Below are 26,652 nucleotides of genomic sequence, written 5' to 3'. Positions count from 1 at the left end.
AAGCAAAAACAGCTTTCCCATCCTTATTTTATGTACAACAAAACATGGAACTATAATGTTCATATGATTAGCAGATAGCATGTCTGGCTTGAAAGATTCGTTTGCCTTGCTGAGTTGGAGATCCGACTTGAGAAAGAGGGTTGATTGAAGTTCCGACATTTTTTGTGTAACTTAAACACATCAGTAGTTGTAGCACAGAATACGCTGTTCAGGCGCAATGCCCATCCCAACAAAAGAGGAAAGTTGGTGCTTTATTTACCTGAGATATTTGCCTTGGATTATGCTTGATGCGTCCACGAGGTCCGCACAGCTCCACACGGCAACATCACTTCAACAACCACGCCCCTCCATGCGTTGAAAGCTGACAGACTTATGTATGAATGGATTGTCAATGTCTCTTAGTCTGGACAAGTGAAGTCACCGGCAGTCATCTTGCATTGCTGCTCACCACCCTGTATGACATATAGTTGTATCAATAAGTCTGGGAGAAGTCCTACATACAGTGTTGCTCAAAAGTTTGTGAACCCTGCAGGCATGGTCAGATTTTTTGTATAAAATATTAAAATAACCTTGTGAAATGTTTAGTCATACCCCAATCTACAATGCTGACATTGAAAATAATGGACTTGAACAAAAATAATGATATTGTCTGGGTGCAAAAAGTATGTGAACCTCTCACTTAATCAGACATTGCACCTCCTTTTGCAATGAGAACTTCATCCAAACACTTTTTTTTTTGTGATTTATCAGTCTTTCACATCTACTTTGGGGTAATTTGTGCCACTCTTCTTTGCAAAATGCAGCCAATTGAGAGAGGTTGGATGGGCGTCTAGCATAAACTGCCCGCTTCGGGTCCCGCCACAGTATTTTGAAAGAATTTAAGTCAGGATTTTAACTGGGCACATCCAGAACATGAATCTTGTTGTTCTTCAGACATTCCTTGGTTGTATTGCTGGAATGCTTTGGATTATTGTCATGTTGCATGATCCATCTACTACCAGGCTGTAACTTCACAAAGAACGACTTCAGGTTATGATCCAGGATTTCACAATATTCCTCTGAATTCATGATTCCCTGGACTATGTGGAGTTGTCCAGGTCCTGAGGATGAAAATCCAGCCCAGAACTTAACATTGTCACCACCCTGGTATGCAATGTTGACTTTTCACCAAACATGACAGTTCAATTTTGGACTGATCTGTCTACAAAAGGGACTTCCAAAAAGCTTCAGTGTTGTCCAGGTACTCGCTGGCAAAGTTGAGATGGGCAGCTTTAATCTTTTTGTGAGCAGAGGCTTCTAACTAGCAAGCCTTCCATGAAAGCCTTGTCGATTGACTTTTCTTCTGATTGTTGAAGCATGCACATGTGTCCCAGATGCAACAAAAGAGGTCTGCAAATCCATTGATGTGATGTTCGAGTTGGCTTTTTACTTGAATTATCATTTTTCTTGTGGTTCTTGCTGATATTTTAGAAGGTCAACCACTTCTAGGCAGGATTGTAGTAATTTTCAGTGTTCTCTAGTTGCAGATGATCTGCTTCACAGTGGAATGATGAAGCTAAAAAAAAAATGGATTACTTTATAGCATTGGCAAATATTGGCATCCACAAGGACGAGTTCAATTATTGTAAATATAAAAGAAAATTATTCTGAATTGTCTTTAAGTACAAGTCAGTTCTTTCATAAATGTAAGAAAATACTTGTAAATTCATGTGAACAGTAAATGTCAAGAAAACAATCAAATAAAATAAACTCTGCCTTTAAAATTGTATTTTCTTATAAATGAATGGCAAAAAGAGATTAAAATAATCAATAAATGGTTTTATGAATCAATATCAGACTTGAAAAAGAACATCGATTTGATATATAATTTAAAAATTTTTAACCCAGCCCTAATATACTCTGAATGGTCGATGCAAACAGTGAAGTTAGTTTTTTGCTAGGCTCTCATTACTCCATACAGGTTAAACACACACACTGAAACAGAGTTTTCAGCGACAAAATGACAGAAGTTATTAGAAAAAGTGGCAATGCAAGATAGCTGCACTCTGGCTTCAGCCGTGAGGGACCTATTGACAGTCCATTCATATATGTCCGTGTGTAGGATACGCAGACGGTTAGAATGGAAAAACATGGCGGACGAGTTTTCAGCGACAAAATAACAGAAGTTATCATAAAAAGTGGCAATGCAAGATAGCTGCCCTCTGGCTTCAGCTGTGAGGGACCTATTGACAGTCCATTCATATATGTCCGTGTGTAGGATACGCAGACGGTTAGAATGGAAAAAAATGGCGGACGAGCAAACGCTGTTGTAACAACTCCACAATGTATGCGTTATGGACCCAAATAATAATCGGCGATAGAGTGAATCCACAATAAGTGAACCGCGAAGTAGCGAGGTACCACTGTATAACAAATGTAACTCTCAGGCATTATATGTGTGCCGCATTATTATGACAATGTTGATTACTAAATCGCGTTCACGGGTGAGTTTGTCATATAGTGTTTAAAATAGGCTTAACTTAACACAACTGCCATTTGTATGTAGAAATGTCTACATCGCAATAATTTTTTTTTAAATGATTGCGATTATTTATTTTTTTACTCTAATTTAGAAAATACAAATCAGTAAACTTGTACATGTACACTGTAAGATTTGTATGAAAATGTATTTATCTGAAAATTCAGACTCATAACTGAGCCCCTGCATTTAACAAACAGGTTGCAGTCTGTTTCATGTTTGAACAGCACTGAAATAAAATATTAAGGCTTAATGTTCCATTAATATAACATTCTTGCTTAATGTGTGAATCCTAACCCTAAGTAAGACATTTTGTTGAATATTCCCATTAAAAATTTGTTTAAAAATCGATTCGGCCGCATATCGAATCGATTTGAGAATTGTGCGCTGTAATATCGCGATATATTGCCAAATAGATTTTTTCTAACACCCCTAAACAAAACAAACCACTTTAACTGATTTTTACAAGAAAAAATGCTTACATTAAAGAGCTGTATTGCACTTTTGTCAGATTGTTTTTTAGACTTGTATTTTTTCCGTTTATCTTATTACTATTACTAGATTATGCAAAATCTTAAAATAAGAAAATTCAATTTATGAAATCCCAGTTCAGGGCCCTTGATGTTGGTCAGTCATCTTAAAATGTTTGTTTTAAGCCTCACAGTACTTAAAAATGGCTGTTAACACTCAATGCCAAGATTGCTTGATAAAATAAGATAATTAAGTAATAAGTATCTTAAATTAAGCAGAATGATCTTGTCTGACAATTTTATTTTAAGTAAAAATTACTTGTCAAAGCAAAATAAGCAAATTTAGGTTACATTTAAGAAATATCTTACTTAAGATTAGTAACTATACATTATATATAATGTATAGTAAGACTGTTATGGAAGCATTAAAAACATGCACAAATGCGACCAGATGATAATAATTTACACCAGCGGGGTACGGTATTATACACAGGACCAATGTTTCCTCTACTTTTTCCATGTGTCTGTGCATTCACACAAACTTCTTGAGCGTTCCTTGGACTACGGTAAGCAGCATCTACGGACTTGTATATGAATAGACTTACAATGCCACTTATTCACCGTATCAACAAGTGAAGCCACCAGCGGCCATCTTACTTTGCCATTCACTAAGCACATACCAGCACACCTAACTTGAAAATATTGATTTTCCCCGCAGCATTTTCATGATATTTACTGTCTCTGTGGCAAAAATGCCACAGGGTCTGGCATTTGGTTGCACCAATAAGTCAGCAAGAAGCGCTACATGCACATTTCATTGGTAGGGATGCTTTTATTAATTTTCTCTTATAAGTGATATCTGCGAGTGCTTCTCAAAGATTTGTCTGCATCATGTTGTCAGAATCATGAATGATGAAATGAAAACAAAGCCCATCGGGACAAAATTGGCTGTAAAATGCAAACTTCTAACCTCTGTAAGAATTGTTAGTCCATTAATTTTCAGTATAAGTCCTTAGCAACATCGGACATGCACATGGCAGCCAAACTAGTAACACACGTGTTTAAAAGCTGAGATCATAAGTTACATGAGTAGGTATGTTACAAACAATTTAAAACCACTTGTGCATCAAAATAGAACATATCAGATTTGTGACACGAATAGAATCAGCCCTTGTTTGTTACTTTTATTTTAGCACACATTTTAAGCATAATAAAGTCTCAATTAATGTTGCACGGGATACCAGTACCAGTACCGTATCTCGATGTTTTGGCGTCAAAAACGGCTCGGTATCATTTTTCCTTAGTACCGGTACTTAAAAAAATTAATACGAGACAGCCCGCCAACTCTGTTTTAAAGGTAGGTATACACACACACACACCCACACACATGGCCGCTTGTCTACAGATATGTGGAAAACGCCTTAAGTAAGCGACACGCCTCTTTCAGCGTGTGTGCGAGAGGGCGCAGGAAGATGGCTTCACGCACTGAAGCGCTCGCTGGATGTGCACTCCTCGCTGAGAAGCATGAAGCGCTAATTAAGCGTATTAAAGCTTATTAGTGTAGCGCTCGCTGGCCGTCCACTCCTCGTTGAGAAGTATGGCACGCTAATTAAGGCTCCACGGGAGTGGAAGCCACGTGACAGTATTGGCATTGCCTACGTATGTTTTCAATAAACACATGAAGAACACGTGTGGTCTTCAATTTTTTTGTAACAAGAGCAAATGTTTTTCGTGGAGAAGCAGAAAAAAAAGCAGCAATCATTCCTGCAGTAGGAAATCACAGTTATGCATTAAAAAAAAAGCTCAAATGACTGACAGAGCAACAGACACAGGTTGTGACACATTTTTGACACTTCCCTTAAAAATAAGTGGAGTGTGAATTATTTTGTTCCCAGTTTGTAGTATTTGATTACGCATTTGACTAATTGGGAGCGAAATGGAGAAGAGCAGAGACATGCACGCACACTCAAGCAACGTTACATTGAGTCATTGGAGGGCCACTGTATTGCCAATATTTAAAACGGATAACATCAAATGCAGTCAAATACAGTACTTCAAGAATATAGCATGCAATGTGAAAGCACATACAATATAAACATAAATATATACATTATGTAAATAAATTAACATATATGCATTCCAATATTTTGAATTAATAATGAATAAAAATTATTTGAAGTTCTTTTGTCAGTTTTAATTTTCTGCTTTTGCTGATGTTTTAGTTTTGTCGAGGAACCGTTTCAGTAACCGGTATCGAGGTATTTTATGCAGGTATAGTGTCGAAGTCAAAATTTTGGTATCGTGACAACACTGGTCTCAATACAATTTGTGTAAATATGGTCCTACATAGTTCACTCAAAAATAATGGAAAGCATGTCATTTAATAAAACACAAAAATTTGTTAAATGTGTGACAAGCCTCGTTTATGGGCTCATAAACTACGCCCATATTTGGACTTCCTGAATGGAGCGGTTGTTGCTTGCAGTCTTATCAGTGCTTAGCACTGTTGGGTAAAGTTACTTCCAAAATGTAATATATTTTAAATTACTAGTTACTTCCATTTAAAAGTAATAAGTTGATTTACAATATTACCGTCTGTATACAGTAATGAATTACTAAAGTTTAAGTTACTTTTAAGTTACTTTTTTTTAAATTGGGGATTCATTTATGTAATGATTTTGAGATTGTAAAAAGAAAATGCTAAATTTGCAACTATAGTTGGTAAAGTTAACTTGAAATGAGGACCTTAAACGAAATATTGTGGGGTATAATGTGGAATATTTTCACTCTATGGTGGGAGATCACTGCCATTGATTCATATATGTATCAAGATCTATTTTTCAAATATAAATATTTAAACTGATATTTGGTCCAGCAAATAAATAATCCCAGGCTGTACACGAATGAAATTATCTACATACTCAAATTAATTTACACACAAGGGAAAGATGAGTTTATATTGCCAAATGCCAATGTGTGTTCCTCTAATCAATAACAGTAACACAAGGTAGTATTTTTATGTATTAAAGTTAGGGATGGGTACCGTAAATGGTACTTTTTTGTGGTATGGACCGATTTGGGCCGGTGCTTCCGAGCATTGATTCACGTAAAATCAAACGGTGCCATGTTTCGGTTCTGAAGCACGTCTTTCAAAGTTGTGACTGTGTGGGAGTGGAAGAATTGATGATTTTCCATGGTGCATTTCACACGCTAAAATATATTCACGGGTTTTGGAAACGAGCGAGATTTTTGCGGCACCAAGCCAAAGAAATACAGTTTCTGATGTATGCCAGTGCAGGCTGACAATGTACGCCTGAGAGGGAGGTGTCGGCGGCATCCTCGCTGTATGAGGAGCCCGCGCACGTCTTCCCCCACCAATCAAATCATGCCGGAAGGGACACGGCTTCACCATCGTTAAGGTATATAGACATTGTAATTTGGATATACTTGTGGTGACCACGTTTATGATTAATTTGAATTATTTTCTTTGTTTATGTCATGTCCTCTTCCAACTGTCATTTACTTATATTTGAGTCCAACGTGGGTTCAAACTTTACGTTCTTGCAAAACTGCACAAGAAACTAACATCAATTATTATTAATTTATATATTTACTGCTGTTCATTGCACAGGACTTTGATTCACACTTTGTTTTTTTGTAATATTAACTTATGTTTATTAATTATACTTCAGTAATTTTAAAATGTTAAACCTTTATTTTTACTATTCCACTCTGGCTCATTTGAATGAAATGTTATTTTATTTTTGATTTGTCAAGTTTTATATATTGAAAGGTAACTGATAATTTTATTTAAAAAAAAAATAGTTTACTATTAATCAATGATGAACATTTACTACTACCAAAATTAATAAATAAAATTTAACAAATAAAAAAAGCGAGTAGAAAAGTACCGAAAATTGGTACCGGTATCGATACCCAGGTACCGAGTATTGGAACAGTTCCGGTTCAAATGTGAAAGGTACCCATCCCTAAATAAAGTAAACTTGATCATTGGTCTAACAAATAATAGTGATAGATGAAGTATAATTGAAAACTAAATTGAAACATTAAGTATTAAGTTGAGATTTGGGATAATAGTAGAAATTCAGCCCCGCAGGTGGTTCATTTATCATGCACGGCAATGACGTGACATCGGCATAATTAGACGTCTCCAAATCTCCACGCGTTCGCCTCGTTTCCCCAAAACTACTTCCTCCTGCCTCTCTACTCTGGCGATACAAGATGATAAGGCACAGACTTACATATAAAGCCATGTGATAAGGTGATCCCCGACACCACACGGGACCATATGTGCCTTTTTGTTTTGTCATGCTGTCACTTTTTCATTTTGCTTTTCAGTTTTTATGCCGTGGACCTGAGCACTCATCTACCAAACTGTACACCTTATCGTGACACATGATACTTTTTTGGGGTCTTTGAATAAAGCAAGTACATGTGGACATTCAGCCTATTTTTGCTCCATGCTTGGCTATCCAGTAGCGCCCGCCCATGGCTGTACTCGGCCCAAACCAATCACGCGTTACAGTACGTGCCAGCGTCACCGTAGCCTCGTGTTGCTCATTCATTATAGGCGGAGCCACTCCGTCCCACAATAATTACACGACATGGGTGTTCACCTTGCATTTAACCTTTTTTTTTTTGTCACATTTTTTTCCCCCACTGCAAAATGAAGTTTTCAATTTCTTTATAGGAAGATAATAATGAAAATACAAACAGTAAATACAGCTCAGATTAGGATTTTTTGCTGTGCGCTGAGGAAGGCACTGAGCGATTGCTCACGCACGCAGCTTAGAGGGAACTTTTGCACAGGACCAGATAAAAAAATTCTTTTTAAGGTGGATTTGGCGGGGGGGGGGGGGGGTGGGGGGGTATTATACACGGACACTTATTATACACGGTAGTTTACGGTAGTTAACCATATTGTTCTTCCCTCTGCTTTCGTAGTAAATCCCAGTCCAATGAAAGGTAAGGGGAAAGGCCAAACCAGCACAAAGGTTCTGGAAAAGAGCTCACCCAAAGAGGAAGAAGATGATCATGAAAGCCCCTTTGAGGAAGAAGAGGGGGAAACTGAGAAGAAAGATTCACCCGTCGCTCCTAAAATGACAAAGAAGGGTGCTGAAGAGGAAGATGAAGAGGAAGAGGGCGGCTCAGAGGAGGAAGCACCCTCTGGGGAAGACTAGATCCTTCCCCATAGTGTCCATGTTTAATTTTGTTTTTTGTCCTCTTGGTGGCCTGGCTACATGGTTTGGACTAAATGTGCTTGTCTTTTCTCTCCACTCACCTTGAGCATGGATCACAGACTACCCATATGATCATCTGATATCACACGCTTCACCCATTCTTTTGACCTTCCTGATTTCTCCATTTTCTACTAAGAGGACAAGATATTCTATGGCTTTTCTGAAACAGTCTTATTTGTTTCTGGTTCATTAAGAGAATCCGTCCTGTGTAAACAAATTATTTCATTTATGTTCTTTTTTTTTTCTTCTCAAAATGCAATTCTTGTTTTTTCCCCGTTGGTATCTGTAAGGCACTACATTTACACCAATCCAGCATGTGCAGTAAAGGGGTTTACAGACATTTTACTTTTAAACTAAAATGTGTTGTTTTTAATTTTACCATTGCTACATTAAGAAACCACAAATGTTTTTTTTGTTGGGTTAAAGTTTTGTTTTATCTTTATTTTCTGCTTTGTGGGTGGAGCAGTAAACCAAGAGAATACAAATAAAATGAAGCTTGCAATTTTGGAAATTATTAATTTGGTTGAATGTACTTTATAAATCACTGTGATAGTTCTGCTGTCAGCTACATAAGAAAATCACACTTCATCCCGCATGCGTTTATGTACAATTTCCTATTTGCGTACTTTAGAGAAGGTCAAATTTTTTATCCTTTTTGCTTTCATTTATGATTTCTTCTGCTTCATGATTTCTAACCATGCACCATCCACAATCCCTACTTTCTCACTGTAGCCATTTAATAATTTGTACCAGGCAGGCACCATTGTAATGTTTTTTTTTAAGAAATGCATTTTTTTTTCTCAAATTTGTGGTTTATCTTTCTTGTTTATTGTATTAGTTCTATATGAATTTCTTTTGTAACGTTTGTTTTTTAAGAAACAAAATAAAATGTATCTTGATTTTAAAGAAAATCTTCCGTGTCCAAGTCCAAGTTTGCCTGCTTTCCTTCCTAGTCTCTTACTTTGTTTACATTTACTTTGAATGTGATTAAAGGTGGGGTCTTAAGTTTTGACCGTTTCTGTTTGTAAACAATTCAAAACGGACTCCTGCCATGGCTCAACCCAAGGCTCAACCCCCCACTCTTCTCGCAACATTGCACCTGCCTTCAGCGACACGCCTCCCGCTCTGATTGGCTTTAACCCATAAAGGGTGACCGCGCTTCTACCGTTAAATCCGGGAGAGCCGTTAAGTCATTTAGTTTTGACCAATTCTTGGTCTCTCAGCCGATAAAATGTAACAGAATATACACGAGAAGGTGACGTGGGCCTTGAAGCATGTCCTGGAATTTTATACGAGCATTTATGACTTACGCAGATTTGCGGGAGTTATGAAATAAATGATGCGATTGACGAGTGCGCGGGAGAAATTCAAATCAGTGTAACGAGTCGACAGTGACATACTGTTAAAAAATATGTTTGTAGACAATGAGGATGTTGAAAATTTGGACGGCTTTGTAACGAAATGGACAACAAATAATTACTACTCGATCCCCGAGGTTATTACAACTGCGCTGCAGTGTTGAAGATAAATATATATGGGAGCAGATGTGACATTAGTTTGTTGATATATAAATAAAAATATTAAAGATTTATAATAGTAAACTTATGTTTGTGTGAACGCCACAGGTGTAAGCTCTGAAATGTTTTTGGAATTATGTTTCTGCAGGAGCTGAGATATCAATTATTTTTAATATTGTTGAATTTAGAGTAAAACTTCAGATTTTCGGGGATGACTCAAAAGTCACCCATAGGTTTTAGAGGCATATTTTGCCAGGCGCTTTTAGGCCTTAATGGGTTAAGTACAGTATGGAGCATGGGTGGGCAATTTTGCAATTAAAGCTAAAGTAACTAAAACATAACTGTCATGTTTTTGTGTTTAAAGAAGAAGCATTCACTTCACTTTCATGCTAGCTTCCACTAGCTTTAAAAAAAAAAAAAAATTCAGTAATAGACCTTTTTTTTTTTTTTTACAAAAAACGGAAATACGTAATCAACAGGGATCTCAACTTCCAGTCCTTCTGTTTAGCGCTAGAAGTAAGATTGATCGTAGAGTATACAAGCATTTACCAAAAATCACCTTTGCCAATATGGAAACTAGCATTGTACAAGAAAACGTAATCACTAAAAAAAGATGAAAAAGGGTACGTATTTTTTCCACGAGTAACTCATTGAAAAGGGGACCGTCTAAAATGCTTCATGTGTGTGTAATGTCGCCTAAAGTCAAAAGACTTGTCGCCAAATTTCACCCACACATCTCTACTTGTATGCCCACTTCAACCTCTGAAAATATCCAAATTATCGCCACAGTATTTTTAGATTGTAATTCATCCTTCCTCCCCATAGACGCTCACTACTTGTATAAGAAGCTTAACATGTCATATATTAGAAAACTGACCAATTACCACCAAAATTCACATGCACATCTCTACTTATGCCCGCATCAATCTTTGAAAATATCAATATGATCAGCTCTATAATTTGGATTTTATACATATCAAAACGTTTTCCTCATTAAGCGACGTGATAAATTGAGTGTGCACCAAGACAGTACATGCCCATAAAATCCAAAATACTGTCGATCGTTTTCATATTTTTAGAGATTGCTGTGGACATGGATGATAGATATGTGCATGTGAATTTTGCTAACGATTGGTCATAGATTTTTGACATTAAGCAACGTTGAGTTTTTTTTTGTTTTTTTTTCATTGTGCCTGGAAAGGTACAAAGGTAAATGCTAACTCTGTTGGCCTAATTCATAGTAAGGATATAGACCCACCAAGCATTTTTCAGTCTAAAAGATGTCTAAAAGACGTCTAAATGGTTCTTAGACATCTAGGCTTAGACGTCTAATAGATGTCTACGTCTAGACCCCTCGTCTACTCTTAGACGTTTAAATAACTGCTAATAGACGTCTATTTATAGACTCCTAGATGTTTATTTTTATTCCATTTGTATATGCCTCGTCTAACCCACCGAGCATTTTTCGGTCTAAATAGTACTTAGACGTCTAGGCTAAAAACGGTTTACAAATGGTCTAAAAATGAAAGTTTTTAATAGTTTAAAAGTTTAACAGACGTCTACGTCTTGACCCCTCGTCTAAGACGTTTAAATAACCGCTGATAAGACGTCTAAAGTTAGATGTTTTCTAGACGTAAATTTTTATACCAATTGTATACGCCTCGTCTAATCTTAGACGTTTAAATAACCGCTAATATGCATATGGATGCAGAAAAAGCTTTTGACAAAGTTAACTGGTCCTTCCTCTTTGCTGTTTTAAATAAATTTGGCTTTGGGAAGTCATTTATTCACTGGGTGTCAGTATTATATGATTCTCCTAAAGCTACTGTTACTACTAATGGGATTATATCTCAGAGTGCGCCTCCTGCCCCCGCCCGGTTGGGGGGGGGGGGGGGGGGCGCTGGTCGCTCCTCTTAACTCACTACACTAGGTTTGCACAATACACTTTTATAGACATATAGGGCACATAACACACTTTGGAGGGGTGGGGTAGGGTGGAAACACCGTCTTCACCCTACAACTCCCCTCCAATTTTAATGCACCACACAACTGGGGGGGGGGGGGTCTTGTGGGGGTGCCATCGGTTGGGGACCGCGGTATAGAGCAGTGCTGCGGTCCCCTGTCCGTGTCCCCCCCCCCCTATTTATTTATATTTTTTTAATGCACCACATACACTCAGTGACATGCCTGGGAGGCGGGTGGATCGGAGCGTGGGAATATCATTTCCCTCGGCTCCGGTTCACCTGGTCCTAATTTTAATGCACCACACACACACACACACTTGTATATACACTGGGTGGGGTCACATTCACGGTTTAGGGGTAGAGTTCGCCAGTCGGCGAGCTGGCGGACTCAGTAACAGGGGTTAACTTTCACAAAGAACGCTGGGGTGACGACCGGGGCCTTTCCCCGCTGGGCCTGGGGTTCGGGGGTGTCGGCCGTCCTCCGGTGCCCCCATCTCCCCTTCTGCCCCCGGTGTTCTGTCCCTCCACGCAGCGGGGGGTGGGGTGGGCGCGGCTGCCCTCTCCGCTCCGCTGTCCGGCCCCTCTTCGGCGCCGGTGCCTGGGTGCGGGGGGTCCCCGGGGGCTGGGGGTCGTGGGTTGGGGGGCTGCCGGTTGGTCGGGGGGGGGGGGGGGGTTGCTGGGGGTGGGGGGTGTCTGGGGGCGGCTGGGGCTGGGTTGGGGTGGATGGCGGGGGTGGATGGGGGCGGGGGGGTTGTGGGCCGGTGGGGTGCCTGGCGGGCCTGCAGTGCCCCGTCCTGCGGCGTTGGGTCGGGGGCGCGGGCCGTGTTGGGGTGGGGGGCGCTCCTGCTCCTGGGTTTGCTCTCCGGCCGGTGGCCCTAGCGGGGCCCGGGGGTCGTCCTTTGGCGCTGCCGCGGCCTGGGGGGCCCTGAGGTGTTGCACTTGCTCTGTCCTGGCAGGGGTCGACAGCTCCCCTCTTTGGTGGAGATTTTCATGCATGCCAGATCCACCACACCAGCATCTATCGAAACTCAGACACAATCTGCTTCCTCCTCAGGTCATTGAATCGGTGGAGGCTGGTGTCTGTGGATCTCACTCGGCTTCGTCTGTCCTTCCTTCCTTTCCTCAGTCTCTCCTTTGGTCTCTTGAGGTCTCCCTGATTTTTGGGGGGATTTGTTGGAATTTAGATGTTTCTGGGGTTAGGGAAGAATTCTGGTGGGTGGCCCGGTGGGTGGTGTCTGGTCGGTGCTGGATTTCACTTTCCTTTGTTTTCTTTGGTCCCCTCGGGTCTCCTGACGGCGGTGTTCGGTTTAGGTGAACGGTATGGGATTTTTTCTAATAGGTTTTTGGTGAGCTAACAAATACACGTACGCACGCATGCACGCACACACGCACATACACATACTCACCCACATACAAAAAAATATATTAAAAAAAAAATATATATATATATATAAAAAAAATTAAAAAAAAAAAGAGCAATGATGATGACATTACCGAATGAACAATACTGAGCTCTTTAGGGGAAAAAAATAAATAAAAAATAAATAAAATAATAATAATAATAAATAACCGCTAATAGACTATTTATAGATGTCTAAATTGAGATATTTGCTAGACTTCACTTTTATACCAAATTTAAACTCCATTAGACGTCGTATAGATGTCTGTTAAACATATTATTCACAACAAACCAATATGAAAGGAAATTAAAGTTGTCAAAATTGAATTTTAAATCAGATTGTCTATAAAAAAAAAAAGGACCAAATTTAACCTGTGATCCTTATCTTGATGTAGTTCCAGAATAACAATTCACATCACGTGTTTTGGGAATTTTTAATTAGGTTTCAGTAACACTAATGCAATGCTAATTTTACCGCTGGATATAAACACATCTCCTCATGTTAACATTAACCAAACTATCCTACTTAAATCTAAATAAATACATTGTTTTTCAAACATTATCCAAACATCATAAACATTTGAATGTGAAAACAATATATTTTTAATTTCTTCACACATTTTTAAACATATTGTAATGAAAATACAAAACAAAAAACAATATTACCAATATAATATAAACATTTGTTTTGTTTTGAAATTGGGGTGGAAAAGTGGCTCAAAGTTTAATACAAAATAATTTAAAAAATAATAATTATTGGCAACTGTCCACTCTCAGCTTCGGTTTCTCCCCAAGGATTGAGGCTCTTTTACTTATCCAAGGATGGCCATTGGGGTCTCCACAACAACCATCTGAGACTAACAGACATAAAAATAACAGAATAACTTTAATTACTACGGATATGACCTTTTATTTTTATTAAATTAGTTTAATCCTTAGAAAATACCTCCTTTCTGTTTGGCACAGTTGTACACTCTTCCTAGCTCTTGAAAAATGAAATAAACATTTTTCAATTACAAGTCTTTGCCTTATTACAAAAAGTATGCGGCATTCTGTCTGTGCTTTTGGATATGTTGTAGTTTGATTTGGTTGTACATATCAAGTAACATTTCTTTTCTTTTTTTTCTTTTTTCTTTGTTTCTTTTTTTTTAATAAAGATATGGTCCAAAGGATTTGTTATGGCCTGTCCAGGACGTTTCTGGGTGGCAATAAATGCAACATTACTATTGAAGATTGCAATTACAATATAGGCATTTCACATATGCTTTTAATTGACAGGGGATTAACATAAGTGTATTCAAACAACCAATAAAATATCAATATGTAAAGATAGCACAAGGTGGTTGTGATTACTTCGATAATCAAGATTACTGTGATTCAATCTGTACCTTGTAGAGTCCGGACAATTTTTGAGACAGATGCTCTTTTACTCTGGGGGTTTGGGAGCCTCTTTTGGGCGAGGGGAAAAATAAAAATGTACAATACTTGACTAGTCACCTGTTACCACAGTTAAATTACATTACACAATGCAACACACTTTTAACTTGCAAAGTGCTTTGCCTTCAAATTTGATTCCCTGTAGGTCATAAAACAAAGTAAATTGCCCATTTTAATTACATCATCAGATCATCGTTACAGCAAATAAAAACCTACTTTAAGGCGTCCCACTCCTCTAAATTACACTGGAGCTAGGGTTCACTATTGGGTAAAAAAACAAACGAACAAAAAACAGTGAAATTACACATCTAAATTCCATTTTTGCCATACCATCAGAAAATCTTTACTTTGTCATCTTAACTCTTTGACCGCCATAAACGTTATATAACGTTTAGTAAAAACCTACGGAGGGGCGCCGAGGACGTTAAAAGACGTTCACTATGTTTTTTTTTTTGTTTTTTTGGGGAAACGGGTGGAGGAAAGCCTTGGGCAGCTGTGCTGAAAGTATCAAGCAGATCTAGTTAGTATAATGACTCGTTTTGGCCCCTAGATGGCAGCGATGACTCTCTTTGGACAAGATTGGGTGGGCCGCCCACCGTGGGCGTCAGTAGAAGACGTGAGGCGGAGCTAGAGTGTTGAGGGGACAATGGCTGATGATGCAACAATGGCTGATGAAGCAACAATGGCGACCGGTTGCAAGCAGCTCACGCTTGAGCATTTTTTTCAAAGACGGAAAGCATCGATCAATACTAAAAAGCGCATTGATGTCGACGATGATGATGACTCCGAGCTTGACGCCAAAGTTGGAAGCCTTGACGCGACCGTTATGATCACGTAGTAAGCCTCACTGGCTAGCGCTGCTAACGCCGGAAAACGCGGAGCTGCTCAAGCGGACATTCGATCGGGCGATGGATGCATATTCATCGGAGGAGCGGGTACAGTCTGATCACGGAGAAGACACTGGTTCTGGACTACGATGCCACCATGAATGGAGTGGATAAGATGGATCAGAACATCTCTTACCACCCGGTATAGGAACCGAAGGACATGAGGAAGCCAGACGTAACACCACCGTAACGTAACCGTAGCATGATCCTGAGTAGACTTGATGGCAACACACACTGCAGTATATACTTGCTATTCCCCGGAAAAAACGGCCGGCAAGAAAGTGTAGCTTCTGCATGCGAAGAGGCAATCGCAGTGAAACTAATCTGTTGTGCAAATCCTGTTGCGTCTCCTTGCACGCAGGAGAGTGTTACACAAAAAGAAAAACTGTCGTTGAAACATCCACATAATTGTAAATAGTACCACAGTTGCACACATTTGTAAATAGTTTGCCAAATTGTTGTCAAATTGTTACACTGTTGAATGTAAATAAACGTATTTTGCTATCAAAAAACACTTTTTCATTCTTGGTGGTAGTGTTTTATAGAAGTAAAGCACTATTTAGGTGTTTGTGGCATCATTCATGGACAAAAAGAAGTGTAAAATTCACTAGAGTGCATGAAATAATATCGTTTCACTAAAAGCTTGATTTCTCCGTATTTTGGTCCAAAACAAGCGCATTTGGTTGAAACTAACCATTTTCTATTGTTGATTACTAGAGAACGGAATAAGGTAGAAACAAAGTTCAATCTTTCATTTGGTAGTATGTGTGTTTCCATAGACCAAACAGAACATTTTCTGTGGACCTTGAAAGATCAGTCAAAATGCTTAATCGGCTGGCACTCACAGCATCCCTTTTCTGAAAACGTCTGGCAGTCAAAGAGTTAATAATAATAGCCACAGCTATTTTTGAAAGCCGGATGCTGATATCTGCAAAAATACTGCCATCATTTATATCACAGCTTTTGGTTACAGGTCTTCGATATACATTGTAAAAAACAAAATATTTTCTGCACTGGAGTGCAAATATTTGTTGATGAAAAATTACACACTTCTTCCTTGTGAGGTCCTGACTGCGTTGCGGACACGAGATGTGTCTTGCCGCCAATATTCACTGTCGGGGGATAATAATATTTTTACTCACTGTGTGACCATTGCGAACATTGTGATACTTAACAAATACGGTACCTTGTGTCCTGCCTGTCACGTTAACAGGTGTGTGTGCGTGCGCGTGTCATTGATTACCTGCTGGGAGACAAAATGGAAATCATACTTGCAACATTAGCCACGTTTGATATAGTACAGTATGCTGTATAGGTGGTTTAGCAAATAACTTGTGTACTTTGTCCTGCTGCTGCACATCAGAGTGCTGCTCCAAGGTGTGTTTGTCGATTGAACCAGGTTGAGATTTCACGCCTGGAACGTCGTTCTCTTCCAAAATGATGTGTATGCAGGTGTCGCTACTCTGTTTGTCCGAAAGTTTGGACCTTATGCATATTAATGAGAAAACATGACGTCATTTGAGATCAACCCTATTGTTTTTACACAACAGACTCTGGCCATTTGAGCTTGCTAGTACAAACACGTTTTTCAGGAGGTGTAAACGGCAGAATATTCCAAACCAATCTGTGAACAAGCAACGAGAAACTCCCAATCGGACAATGCATCGATCAAATCTTCTTGATCTGGTCAATGGGATTTTGTCAAAGTGACCGTCACAACAACATCTACAAAAGGCATTCGCAATGGGGGGAAGAAGATGCTCGCTTTCGCTCTCTCTCGCCTGCTTTAGGAGCCATCCAGCAGGAGAAAGATAAGCCCAGGAGAATCCTGCCTGAATTGTATTCTTTCTGAAATTTAGAAGATTAAAAATTGACAAAATGCTAAAAGCCGTTGTGAGCCTTTTATTTGGTCAACTTTTTGAAGAATAAATGAACACGCAATCAAATTAGTTTTTTGGGTTAGTTAAAGTGACGTAATGTAGACCTTGACAATAGGAATAACCCCCCAAAAAATTCCAAAACTGCTTGTGGTTTTTGAGATTGCTCACATTCTGTGCATTCCATGAGGGCTCCCACTACCCCCACCTTGTCCAGAAAACCTAGTGATGCCCCTGGTGTGAATTGTTTCTCTTTGTGCTCTGTGGTTAACTTGTCATCAGTCCATTGTGTACAGAACTCTTTGCTGAAACCAAATAGGATGCAGTTCACCTGTGACCCAGAACAGGATAAGTCATAGAAAATTGAAAATGGATGGGAAGCTGGCGGTGGATTTTTGCAGGCACCGTTACTCTTCACCTGCATTATTGAACATCCAGGGAAGAGACATTGAAAGAGTTTCACCCTATAAATACCTGTTGTCCATATAAAATGATAAATTAGGCAAGAGTGTCCACACAGATATCCTCTCTAATGGGAAGGTCAGAGGCCGGGCAGACTGCTCCTGCTCAGGAGGCTGAAGGCTTCAGTGATCAAGGGACACTTACTGTATATGATGGTTGAATTGGTCATTGGTCCTGGGCTGCTCCCTGGACTCACTCAACACAGCTGGGGGATAGGATGAGCTGTCATACAAAACCTTACCTTACCAAAACCTTACCCACCCAGTCCAGGACACTATGACAGCACTGTAAAGCTCCGACAGACTTTAATATGCAGATGATGCATGATTCAGCTGCGACATCATGTCTACAGCTATCATAGGATACAACCACAACATATTTCATGCACAAACAATTTCATTTCATTTCATTTATTTAGGCGCATATTAAAAATATTTACTTACTAAAAATAGTCATGTGAGGGAAAGCCCAGACTAGTAGGGCTCCCTTTGGTCAGTTTTTAAGCGCAGTCAGAGCAAACAAACATAAGATAGGAAACAAATGCAAAAACAATGATTCAGAAAGTACAATGTTGGATTATTCATTCAGCAATATATTTTTAATAGACTTCTTAAATGATCTTGAGGAAAGTTTTACCAAGTGAGAAGCAAGAGAATTCCATATCAAGTCGCCGCTATATGTTGTTCTAAATTTAGATGAAGGGGTCCTTCATTTGGGTGGGCGAAGCTGAAAAGCTGTTTGTGTGGGAGAGTTGTGAATGATTTCCGATCACGTGATCGGATCGGGACATCCCTTGTAATAAGTGAAATTTGAGGTTTCCAAGTCATGTTTTCATCTATAAATACACAAAGAAAGCAAGTTGATTTGACTTTTGTTATTGGCATATTATTAATATCAAGTACAGGAATATTTGCAAGATTCTTTTTATAATTTTGACCAAATAAAAAAAAAAAATATTTTCTCAATATTCAGTGAAAGTTTGATTGTGAACCATTTTGTAATATCTTCCAGTTCTTTGTTTACAACATTCATGAGAGTTATAGGGTTTTGATGCGAATAAAACAAACTAGTATCTTCTGTGAACAAGCTTTTTGATAACTGGTTGAATGCATTTGGCAAATCATTCATATATAAAAGAAAGAATAGTTGGCCCCAAGACAGATCTCTGAGGAACACCACATTTTGCCACAAGGGGAGAAGAATATATTCCTTTGAATGCAACAAACTAGTCTGTTCTCCAAATAGCTAGAGAACCAAAATAAAGCCTGCATATCCAATCCCAAATATTTTAATTTGTGTAAAAGAATATTATGATCCAGTGTCAAATGCCTTTGACAAGTCAAGAAAACATCCTACTGTATATTGATTGCTATCCTTTGCCTTATAAAGCTAATTAATAAGATGAGTAATTGTCATATAAGTAGAACAAGATTTCCTAAAACCATATAGATGTTGGTATATCATTCTCATCTAGATACTTTAGCAATCTGATGTACACACATTTTTCAATCTTTGAAATAGTGGGGAGAAGAGAAATGAGTCTGTTGTTAGTAAATATGGTTGGATCATCAGCTTTGTAAATAGGGATAATTTTTGCTGTTTTTAATTGTTGTGATACAATACCTTTACTAAATGACAGATTAAGTATTTAGGTTAAAGGTTCAGCAATGCATTCAGAGATTGCTTTAAGTAATTCTGTGTCTACTTTGTCGAATCCAGCAGCGGAATTTTTTAGAGATCTTAGTATCTGACACACTTCAATGGAGATGATGGGGCTCAAATGAAATACACCTGTAGGTGGTGTTTTCATGAATTGAAGGGGACTTTCATTGACTGTGGGGAGTTTGAATGCCAGCGCTGGTCCAATTTTAGCAAAAAAATGTATTAAAGTTGTGGGCTATAGCTAAAGGATCCTTTACCACAGAGCCATCAACTTTAAATTCACTGGGGAGAGATTTGTATTTCCTGTTATTAAGAATATGGTTAATAACTTTCCAGAGTGCTCTCAAATAATTTTTACTCTCAGCCAGTTTAGTACTAAAATAATACTTCTTTGACCTTCCATCCATCCATCTTCTGCCGCTTATCCGAGGTCGGGTCGCGGGGGCAGCAGTTTTAGCAGGGAAGCCCAGGCTTCCTTCTCCTCTAGCCACTTCAACCAGCTCCTCCAGCGGGATCCCAAGGCGTTTCCAGGCCAGCCGAGAGACATAGTCTTTCCAGCGTGTCCTGGGTCGTCCTCGGGGCCTCCGGCCGGTGGGACATGCCCGGAACACTTCTCCAGGGAGGCGTCCAGGAGGCATCCCAACCAGATGCCAGAGCCTCAACTGGCTCCTCTCAATGCGTAGGAGCAGCGGCTCTACTCCGAGTCCCTCCTGGATGACTGAGCTTCTACCATGCGAACTCCCATGCACCCTCAAGGACCCTGCCAAGGGTGTAGAGCTGATCCACTGTTCCACGGCCGGGACGAAAACCACACTGTTCCTTCTGAATCCGTGATTCGACTTCCCGACGGACCCTCCTCTCCAGCACCACTGAATAGACCTTACCAGGGAGGCTGAGGAGTGTGATCCCTCTATAGTTGGAACACACCCTCCGGAGATGGTCCCCCTTCTTTGCCCCTCTTATTATATTTTATTTATTTCTGTATGTTTTCAATTCATTTAAATGAAACTGGGTAGGATTCAAGATAAAAGTTGTGTACATTTTGTAAGATAAAAGTTTTGTACATTTTATGTGTCTTTCGTAGGGACTTAATAATTCCTGGGGTTATCCAGGGTTTGAGTGAAATTTAGAGGATTTTCTCTTTTCAGAGAATGTGATATTGTACACATTAACTATTTTATTTATGAACATGGTGTAGGCTTTCTGTGGGTCAGGGTTGGTCATAACTTGAGCCCAAGAGAGATGCTCAATCACCTCTTTAAATCTACCAATGGTAAATGAATTTATTAATCTATGGGTAGTTGAACTTGATTCAAAGTTCATAGTCCTATTTACAGAAGTCATGAGAAAAATTGGCATATGATCAGAAATGTCCATACATAGGATACCAGAATTCATCTTTTTGTCAAGTACATTTGTGAATATATTGTCAATTAGTGTGGCTGAAGTTTCAGTCACTCTGGTTGGCTTTCATATCACAGGATGAAAGCAATGTGAGAACAAATTTGTCTAGGAATTAATTAACATGGTTATTGTTAACAGTCAATACTATTAATGTTGAAGTTCTTTCTTTAGACAATATATCGAGTACATCAGTCACCTGAAGATTAAAGTCACTTATACTCAAACTTGGTAGCCTGTAGATCCAATGATGACATGATTTTTTGTCTCAACGAAAACACTCTCACCTAAAGAGGTTGGCAAGCATTTTACTAAATCATCCCTTTCGTTGTATTCCAGGCTAGAATGGAGGTACAGGGAGACACCCCCACAAACTTGATCACCTCTACATCTATATACATGGTTAAAATGAGCAATACCATACAATTCAGCATTTTCATTATTTAACCAGGTTTCTGATATACCAATGGCAGAGAAAAGGTGATCCAAATTAGAGAGAGATAGTGTGAGTAAACCAAAGTACTTTGGGATACTGCGCGCATTGATGTGCATAAAAGAGAGGACGTGTTTTTTTTAAATGTCCACTTAAAAATTTGAAAGCATTATCTAAAATATAGTTACAATCAGAAAAAAATGTTTGGTTCAGGTCAGAAAAACAATTCACATCTGGGTCACGAATCTGTAACGGGTCACTTAAAGTTGTGTCACTCCTGTTGAAAACAGAAATAGGATTGATGGAAGATATATTTTTGGGGATTTACCTTATTATCTGTGCGATTAGCAGATGAATGGTCCAAGTGTGTCATGATGGTCCAAAGTGACACAACAGTACATTTTCCTAAATTAGGAGGGCTCAGCCTTCGGTTTGTCGATGAGGCGGTTGTAAATGATGATGACTTAGTTCTCCTTCGCTCTGGCCTCCTTCATGGCAGTAATCAGCTCAGCTCTTTTATTGCAGACAAGGTCAGAGAAATCCTCATTCATGTAGATTTCTGTCTTCCTGAGATGAGCTCTGGCTTTGAAGAGGATAAACTCTCTGTTCTTAAATCTCAGTAATTTCACGACCACTGGCCAAGTTTGTCACCCTGGAACTTTCCATTTCGACGAGCTCCCTCAATTTCAATAGTTTTGGAGTCCAGCTTGAGTTTTTCTGTAAACATCTTGTGCACTTTGCTTTCAGTATTGGCCCATGTTTCAGATGCAGAATCAGGGCCTAACCCATCCATGATAACATTACTTTTGCGGCTTTGATTGTCCAGGTAATCCACTTTAGCAAGAAAATCATTTTGTGGGCGGACCTGTTTCTGAGCTGAAACAGCAGTTTGGATTTCAGCTTCTAGGTTGTCCTTTATGTCATCAAGTTCCTTCAGTGAAAACTGAAGATTTGTTCTCAGGTCTTGAATCTCCCTTACTAGCCCATCAATTCTTGTGTTGGCAGAATCTAAGACAATTTTAGTGAAAGACTTCAAACTTGCCTCTATTCGATCAAGCATCTCGTCATAAAATGATTTTTGCTGATCAAGGGCTTCCTGTAGTACCTCCCAAGTAACAAAGTCTCCGTCAATTGAGGCTTTTCTACTTCTTTGTGATGAGCGTTTTGGGGTCATCATTGATCAAGCCTGAGAATATGGTGGATTAAGTTGACTGGTTATCTCAAACACTGGAAATAGCCCTGGAAGTAATCCTATGGCTAGCCTTAGAGATATCCGTGAAAGTAGCCTGGGTTAGCTGGAATCCTGAAGGGTTGGAGGTGGCCTAAGCTTGCAAGTAGACTGGGCTAACTGTTAGCCAGAAGGCTAAACCCAAACAATGGTTTGATAGTTTTTTTTTATTTTGTGCAATGTGCTTCTTTATATGCATTTTCCCCCTCTATCTCTTCAATGTCTTCTAGAAATTCAAAATCTTTTTTTATACCTCTTTATAAGGAAATCACTGTGTGAGACTTTGATGTACAGATGAATGTTTATTATCCACTATTGCTGCTGAAACAATGCAAATTTGAGCATTATCTGACTAATAAAGGTCATCTTATCTCGAACAAGAAGGAATACATGTGGGAACAAAAGATTCATGGACCCAGCTGTTCTTTATTCTGAAAGAAACATGAATATACCACTAATAGGGGATTTCTTTCACCAAACTGGTCACCAAACTGGTAAATGAGGCAATGAGACACGACTTGTGATCATCTCGAGTCCACAATTGTTATTCTGTCATTTATTGTTTGTTAACACATCGAAACAAAATAAAAATAAAACATGAATCTATGAACATTCCATCTGGGGACAGGCAAACAAACCCTATACAGAGAATTTTTTTCCAATATGCTTGAGATCTAAAAACATATGATTGGGCATTAAGAAAGGTCAAGTTGCGTAATTTAACATGTACAGTGTATGTCCAGTGAAATGCCAATGAAAGAGTCTAGGGCAAAACCAAAAATGTGTCATTATTTTTATGCTATAGAACACCTTCCTCAAATTTACTTTAATCACCATTAATAAACTTTTAATTCTTCAAAAAACAACAAAAAAAACCCAGAAATGATTTAGTTTTTTTCAACAGTATTTTTACTTCTCAGGGATATCTTGTCTATACAGTGGAAGTAGACTCTTGCAAGTACAGTGGAACCGCTGAGATAGAAGAGCTCCTGTGTCTTTAATTTGGAATATGACCAAGGTTTTCGGAAAGATATGCCCCTGAAAGAGGGCATATTACATGAAAAATTACTTTTTAATTGCTTTTGTATAAATAATTGTGTATCTGGAGCAAGGTTATTTTAGTTAACTAAAACTAACGAAAAAAACAAACTAAAATTCAAAAAACAATTTTGTTAACGAAATAAAATAAAAACAAAAATGCTTTTTAAACAACGAAAACTAACTGAAAATACATTTTATGTTTACAAAACTAACTAAAACTAACTATAATTATAGTAAAAATGTCCTTTGTTTTAGTATTTGGTAATTAATTTAATGTATGAGCCTTTGGGGATGATTTTAAATGTGATTTCAAGTAGATTTATTCGGATATTAACCGGAATAAGGACGTTTGAACGTGTGTCACACAAAAGTGACATCATCAAGCAGCAGCCAATAGAAAAGCCCCTTCAAATGACGTTGCTCCCATGGTGTTTTTTAAATATTGCGCATTTCCAAAAGTGTGTCTATGAGCAAGCCGTTCAGAATTTTGTCAGATTGTGACATGAAAGTGGGGCAAATTTATATCACCAGGTATGCTAACTTCCTCGCACACCATTCTCCAAGCATTTTCTCTTCTGCCTCTGTCCCAATATTGACAGGTGGCCGTGTTGTAAAGCTCGGGTGACTTCTGTGATCATGTTTTGCTTCCTCCTGATGTAAATTCCTCATTATTACTACGTTTATGTAATTGTAAACATTAGTGCTTAGTTTGTTTATTTTACATCAGGTATGTTTTAGACAGCTAAGGGGTCTTTTGGTGCGCCATTTTACACCAGGTATATTGTGCTGTTAGGTGTCCTAAAAAGGGGAAGGACTGAGTCTATTGGCCGTGCGCAGCAGTATTCCCTGCAGTTACAAGCGTGTGCACATATGAAATGTGGCAACATTAGAGAAGAAAAGAAACACAACATAACAAACAATGTCAAGCGTAAAATATTGGTGACAAAATGTAATTTAGCGTGACGGAAGTGCGGTTAAAATAAGGTTGCGGATTGATGATCGCAAGTTTGTTTCGGCTTTAAATATTTAAGGGTTGGCTGACAGAGGAGTGTCATGACTGTTAACGACTGCCAAATGACGGATGCTCAAATTCATTGACGCGCCCACCTCTGTTAAAGCAATAAATTAATTTTCCAGTACTCGATTAGGCAGTGTGTATAAAGAATACAAGTGCAAATATCTCTGGCATCTTATTCCTTGATTTTTAAAATATTTTTTTTAGCCGATCAAGTATCAAAATAACACACCCTAGTTTTAGTCTAGTTATAGTTAGGACAATCATTGTAAAATGATTGTATAGTTTTTTGTCAGCAGATAAAGTTGAACATTTCAGAACTAAAACTTTCTCACATCAAATGTTCTCTCATCTTTTTCATGAAAAACAACTCACACACAATTACAGTAGTCTATATCAACAAGGTTACTATGGCTCCATGCTATGAGCTAGTAAGTTAGCCAGCATTAGTTAGCGGTAACATTATTGTTGGAACGTTATAGCCGTTGGATTAATGTTACGTTATGACTATAATTTACTTTTTTTGTTTTTGTTTTTTACTTTTCACTGTGAAACCACCTCCTGTCTGTCCCATGCGTTTGTGCATGTTGCACTCGTCAGATGCAGATCTGAAAGGGTGTGTGTCACTATGTGTCACTATGTGTCACATGACTGTCACAGTGACAGATAAGCAGACAGGATTTTACAAAACCGCATAATTTTTTGTCTCGTCTTCGTTCATGAACTAAAATTTCCGTTGATTTTAGTACAGTAAGCATTTTCATCTTGTTTTCATTAGTCAATGAAAATGCATGCTGATTTAGTCCCAGTTATTGTTTATTAATGAGGGTTTTTAGTCTAGTTTTTGTTAGGTGAAAATTGTGTGTTGACGAAAATATTTTTTCGATAATGAAATTAACACTAGGACATTAAATCAAGCGTCTCTGTGAAACAAATACATTCATACAATACAGTATGTCCTTCTCCTTTGTTAGTAATTTATTTAACCAGGTAAGGCAAATGAGGACATATTCTGTTTTACAATGCTGGCCTAGCTGCAGACAGAAAAGTAAAAGTAAAGTTAATGAATACCTAAAAAGTGCTCTTCCACTTCTCTGGGAGTTAGAATGTTGTATCCATAAAAGGTTGCTGTAGAATGACATTTTGTCTGATGCCAGTTTCACCCTGGTTATTACTATTTCCATTATTTCAGAAGGGAAAAGTAAAGGCCACCTTGCATCCTGGAATGGATTGTGTTCAACCTTAGGCAGTTCCACTGCACTGCTCCCTTTTCTCTGGTGGGGTATAGTAAAACTTTCATCTGCATTCCAAAGATAAACATTGTGCATAAAACCCCCCAAAAAACAATAACATCAAAATAAACTGAAATAAACATAACAAAGTAGAGTTCATATTCAGTAAAAGGGAAACCATAAATCAACATTAAATCACAGTTGAAGTTTCAGAGCAGTGTTTAACAAGAGATGCAAATGGTGAAATGTGTTTGATAAAATTAAATGGACCAGAATAATTTCTCAATGAAGCAGATCTGGTACCAGATTAATTTATCAATGAACCAGATCTGGTAATGTCAATGATATCAAATTTCAAAAGCCGGAGAACTGGTGCAGGACCAGTTGAATAAAGTCTTAATTACATAAATATTCTGTCAGAAATATGTGAGTCAAAGGCAACAGAAAAAAGAAGAAAGAGTGGTTGGACAGTCGGAAAATCCTTGATAAAAAGCTGATCAGTCAGGGAAACTAGTTTCACTCAACAACTCTGCCCTGAATTAGAGAGAAGAAGTAAGAGAAGAATAGAATTAAAAGACAGAAGGGTATACAATCTATAAAAGTGCCTGCGATCAACTGGAATGTACGTGATAATTAAAGCTGAATTGGAAATCTGTAATCTTGATATATTGTCAGCTATATTCTAAAATATGTTGTTCTGATTCTTGGTAGAAACAAATAATCCCTGAATTTATGAGGTTGAAAGGTTGAAACATTTGAAACAGGTAGAGCACGGACAACTGTACTGACTTACCTTTTAAATTGCCATTTTTGTGGCATTTATCATCTGCATTTAGCAGAGTCAAATC

At 38.5% G+C, this 26,652-nt stretch overlaps 1 protein-coding gene and 1 long non-coding RNA gene across 2 annotated transcripts in view; one reads left to right on the top strand and one right to left on the bottom strand.

Moving 5' to 3' along the window:
- Nucleotides 1–9,160, top strand: part of LOC147166716 (uncharacterized) — a 50,569-nt gene extending 41,409 nt beyond the window's left edge. The window contains exon 4 of the long non-coding RNA XR_015096319.1: nt 7,954–9,160. This is a non-coding gene — a long non-coding RNA (uncharacterized LOC147166716). The remainder of the gene's footprint in view (nt 1–7,953) is intronic.
- A 13,885-nt stretch (nt 9,161–23,045) lies between these two features.
- cldn19 (claudin 19) overlaps nt 23,046–26,652 on the bottom strand; it is a 61,475-nt gene continuing 57,868 nt past the window's right edge. Inside the window, exon 5 of the mRNA XM_086087358.1 lies at nt 23,046–26,338. Coding sequence (XP_085943484.1) covers nt 26,302–26,338 — 37 coding nt within the window. The 3' untranslated portion in view covers nt 23,046–26,301. The remainder of the gene's footprint in view (nt 26,339–26,652) is intronic.

Source organism: Leptonotus elevatus, chromosome 10, assembly GCF_054856555.1.
Source record: "Leptonotus elevatus isolate MCC_2025b chromosome 10, RoL_Lele_1.0, whole genome shotgun sequence".
In the NCBI taxonomy this organism is placed as follows: Eukaryota; Metazoa; Chordata; class Actinopteri; order Syngnathiformes; family Syngnathidae; genus Leptonotus; species Leptonotus elevatus.
This window is presented reverse-complemented; position numbering and strand designations above follow the sequence as displayed.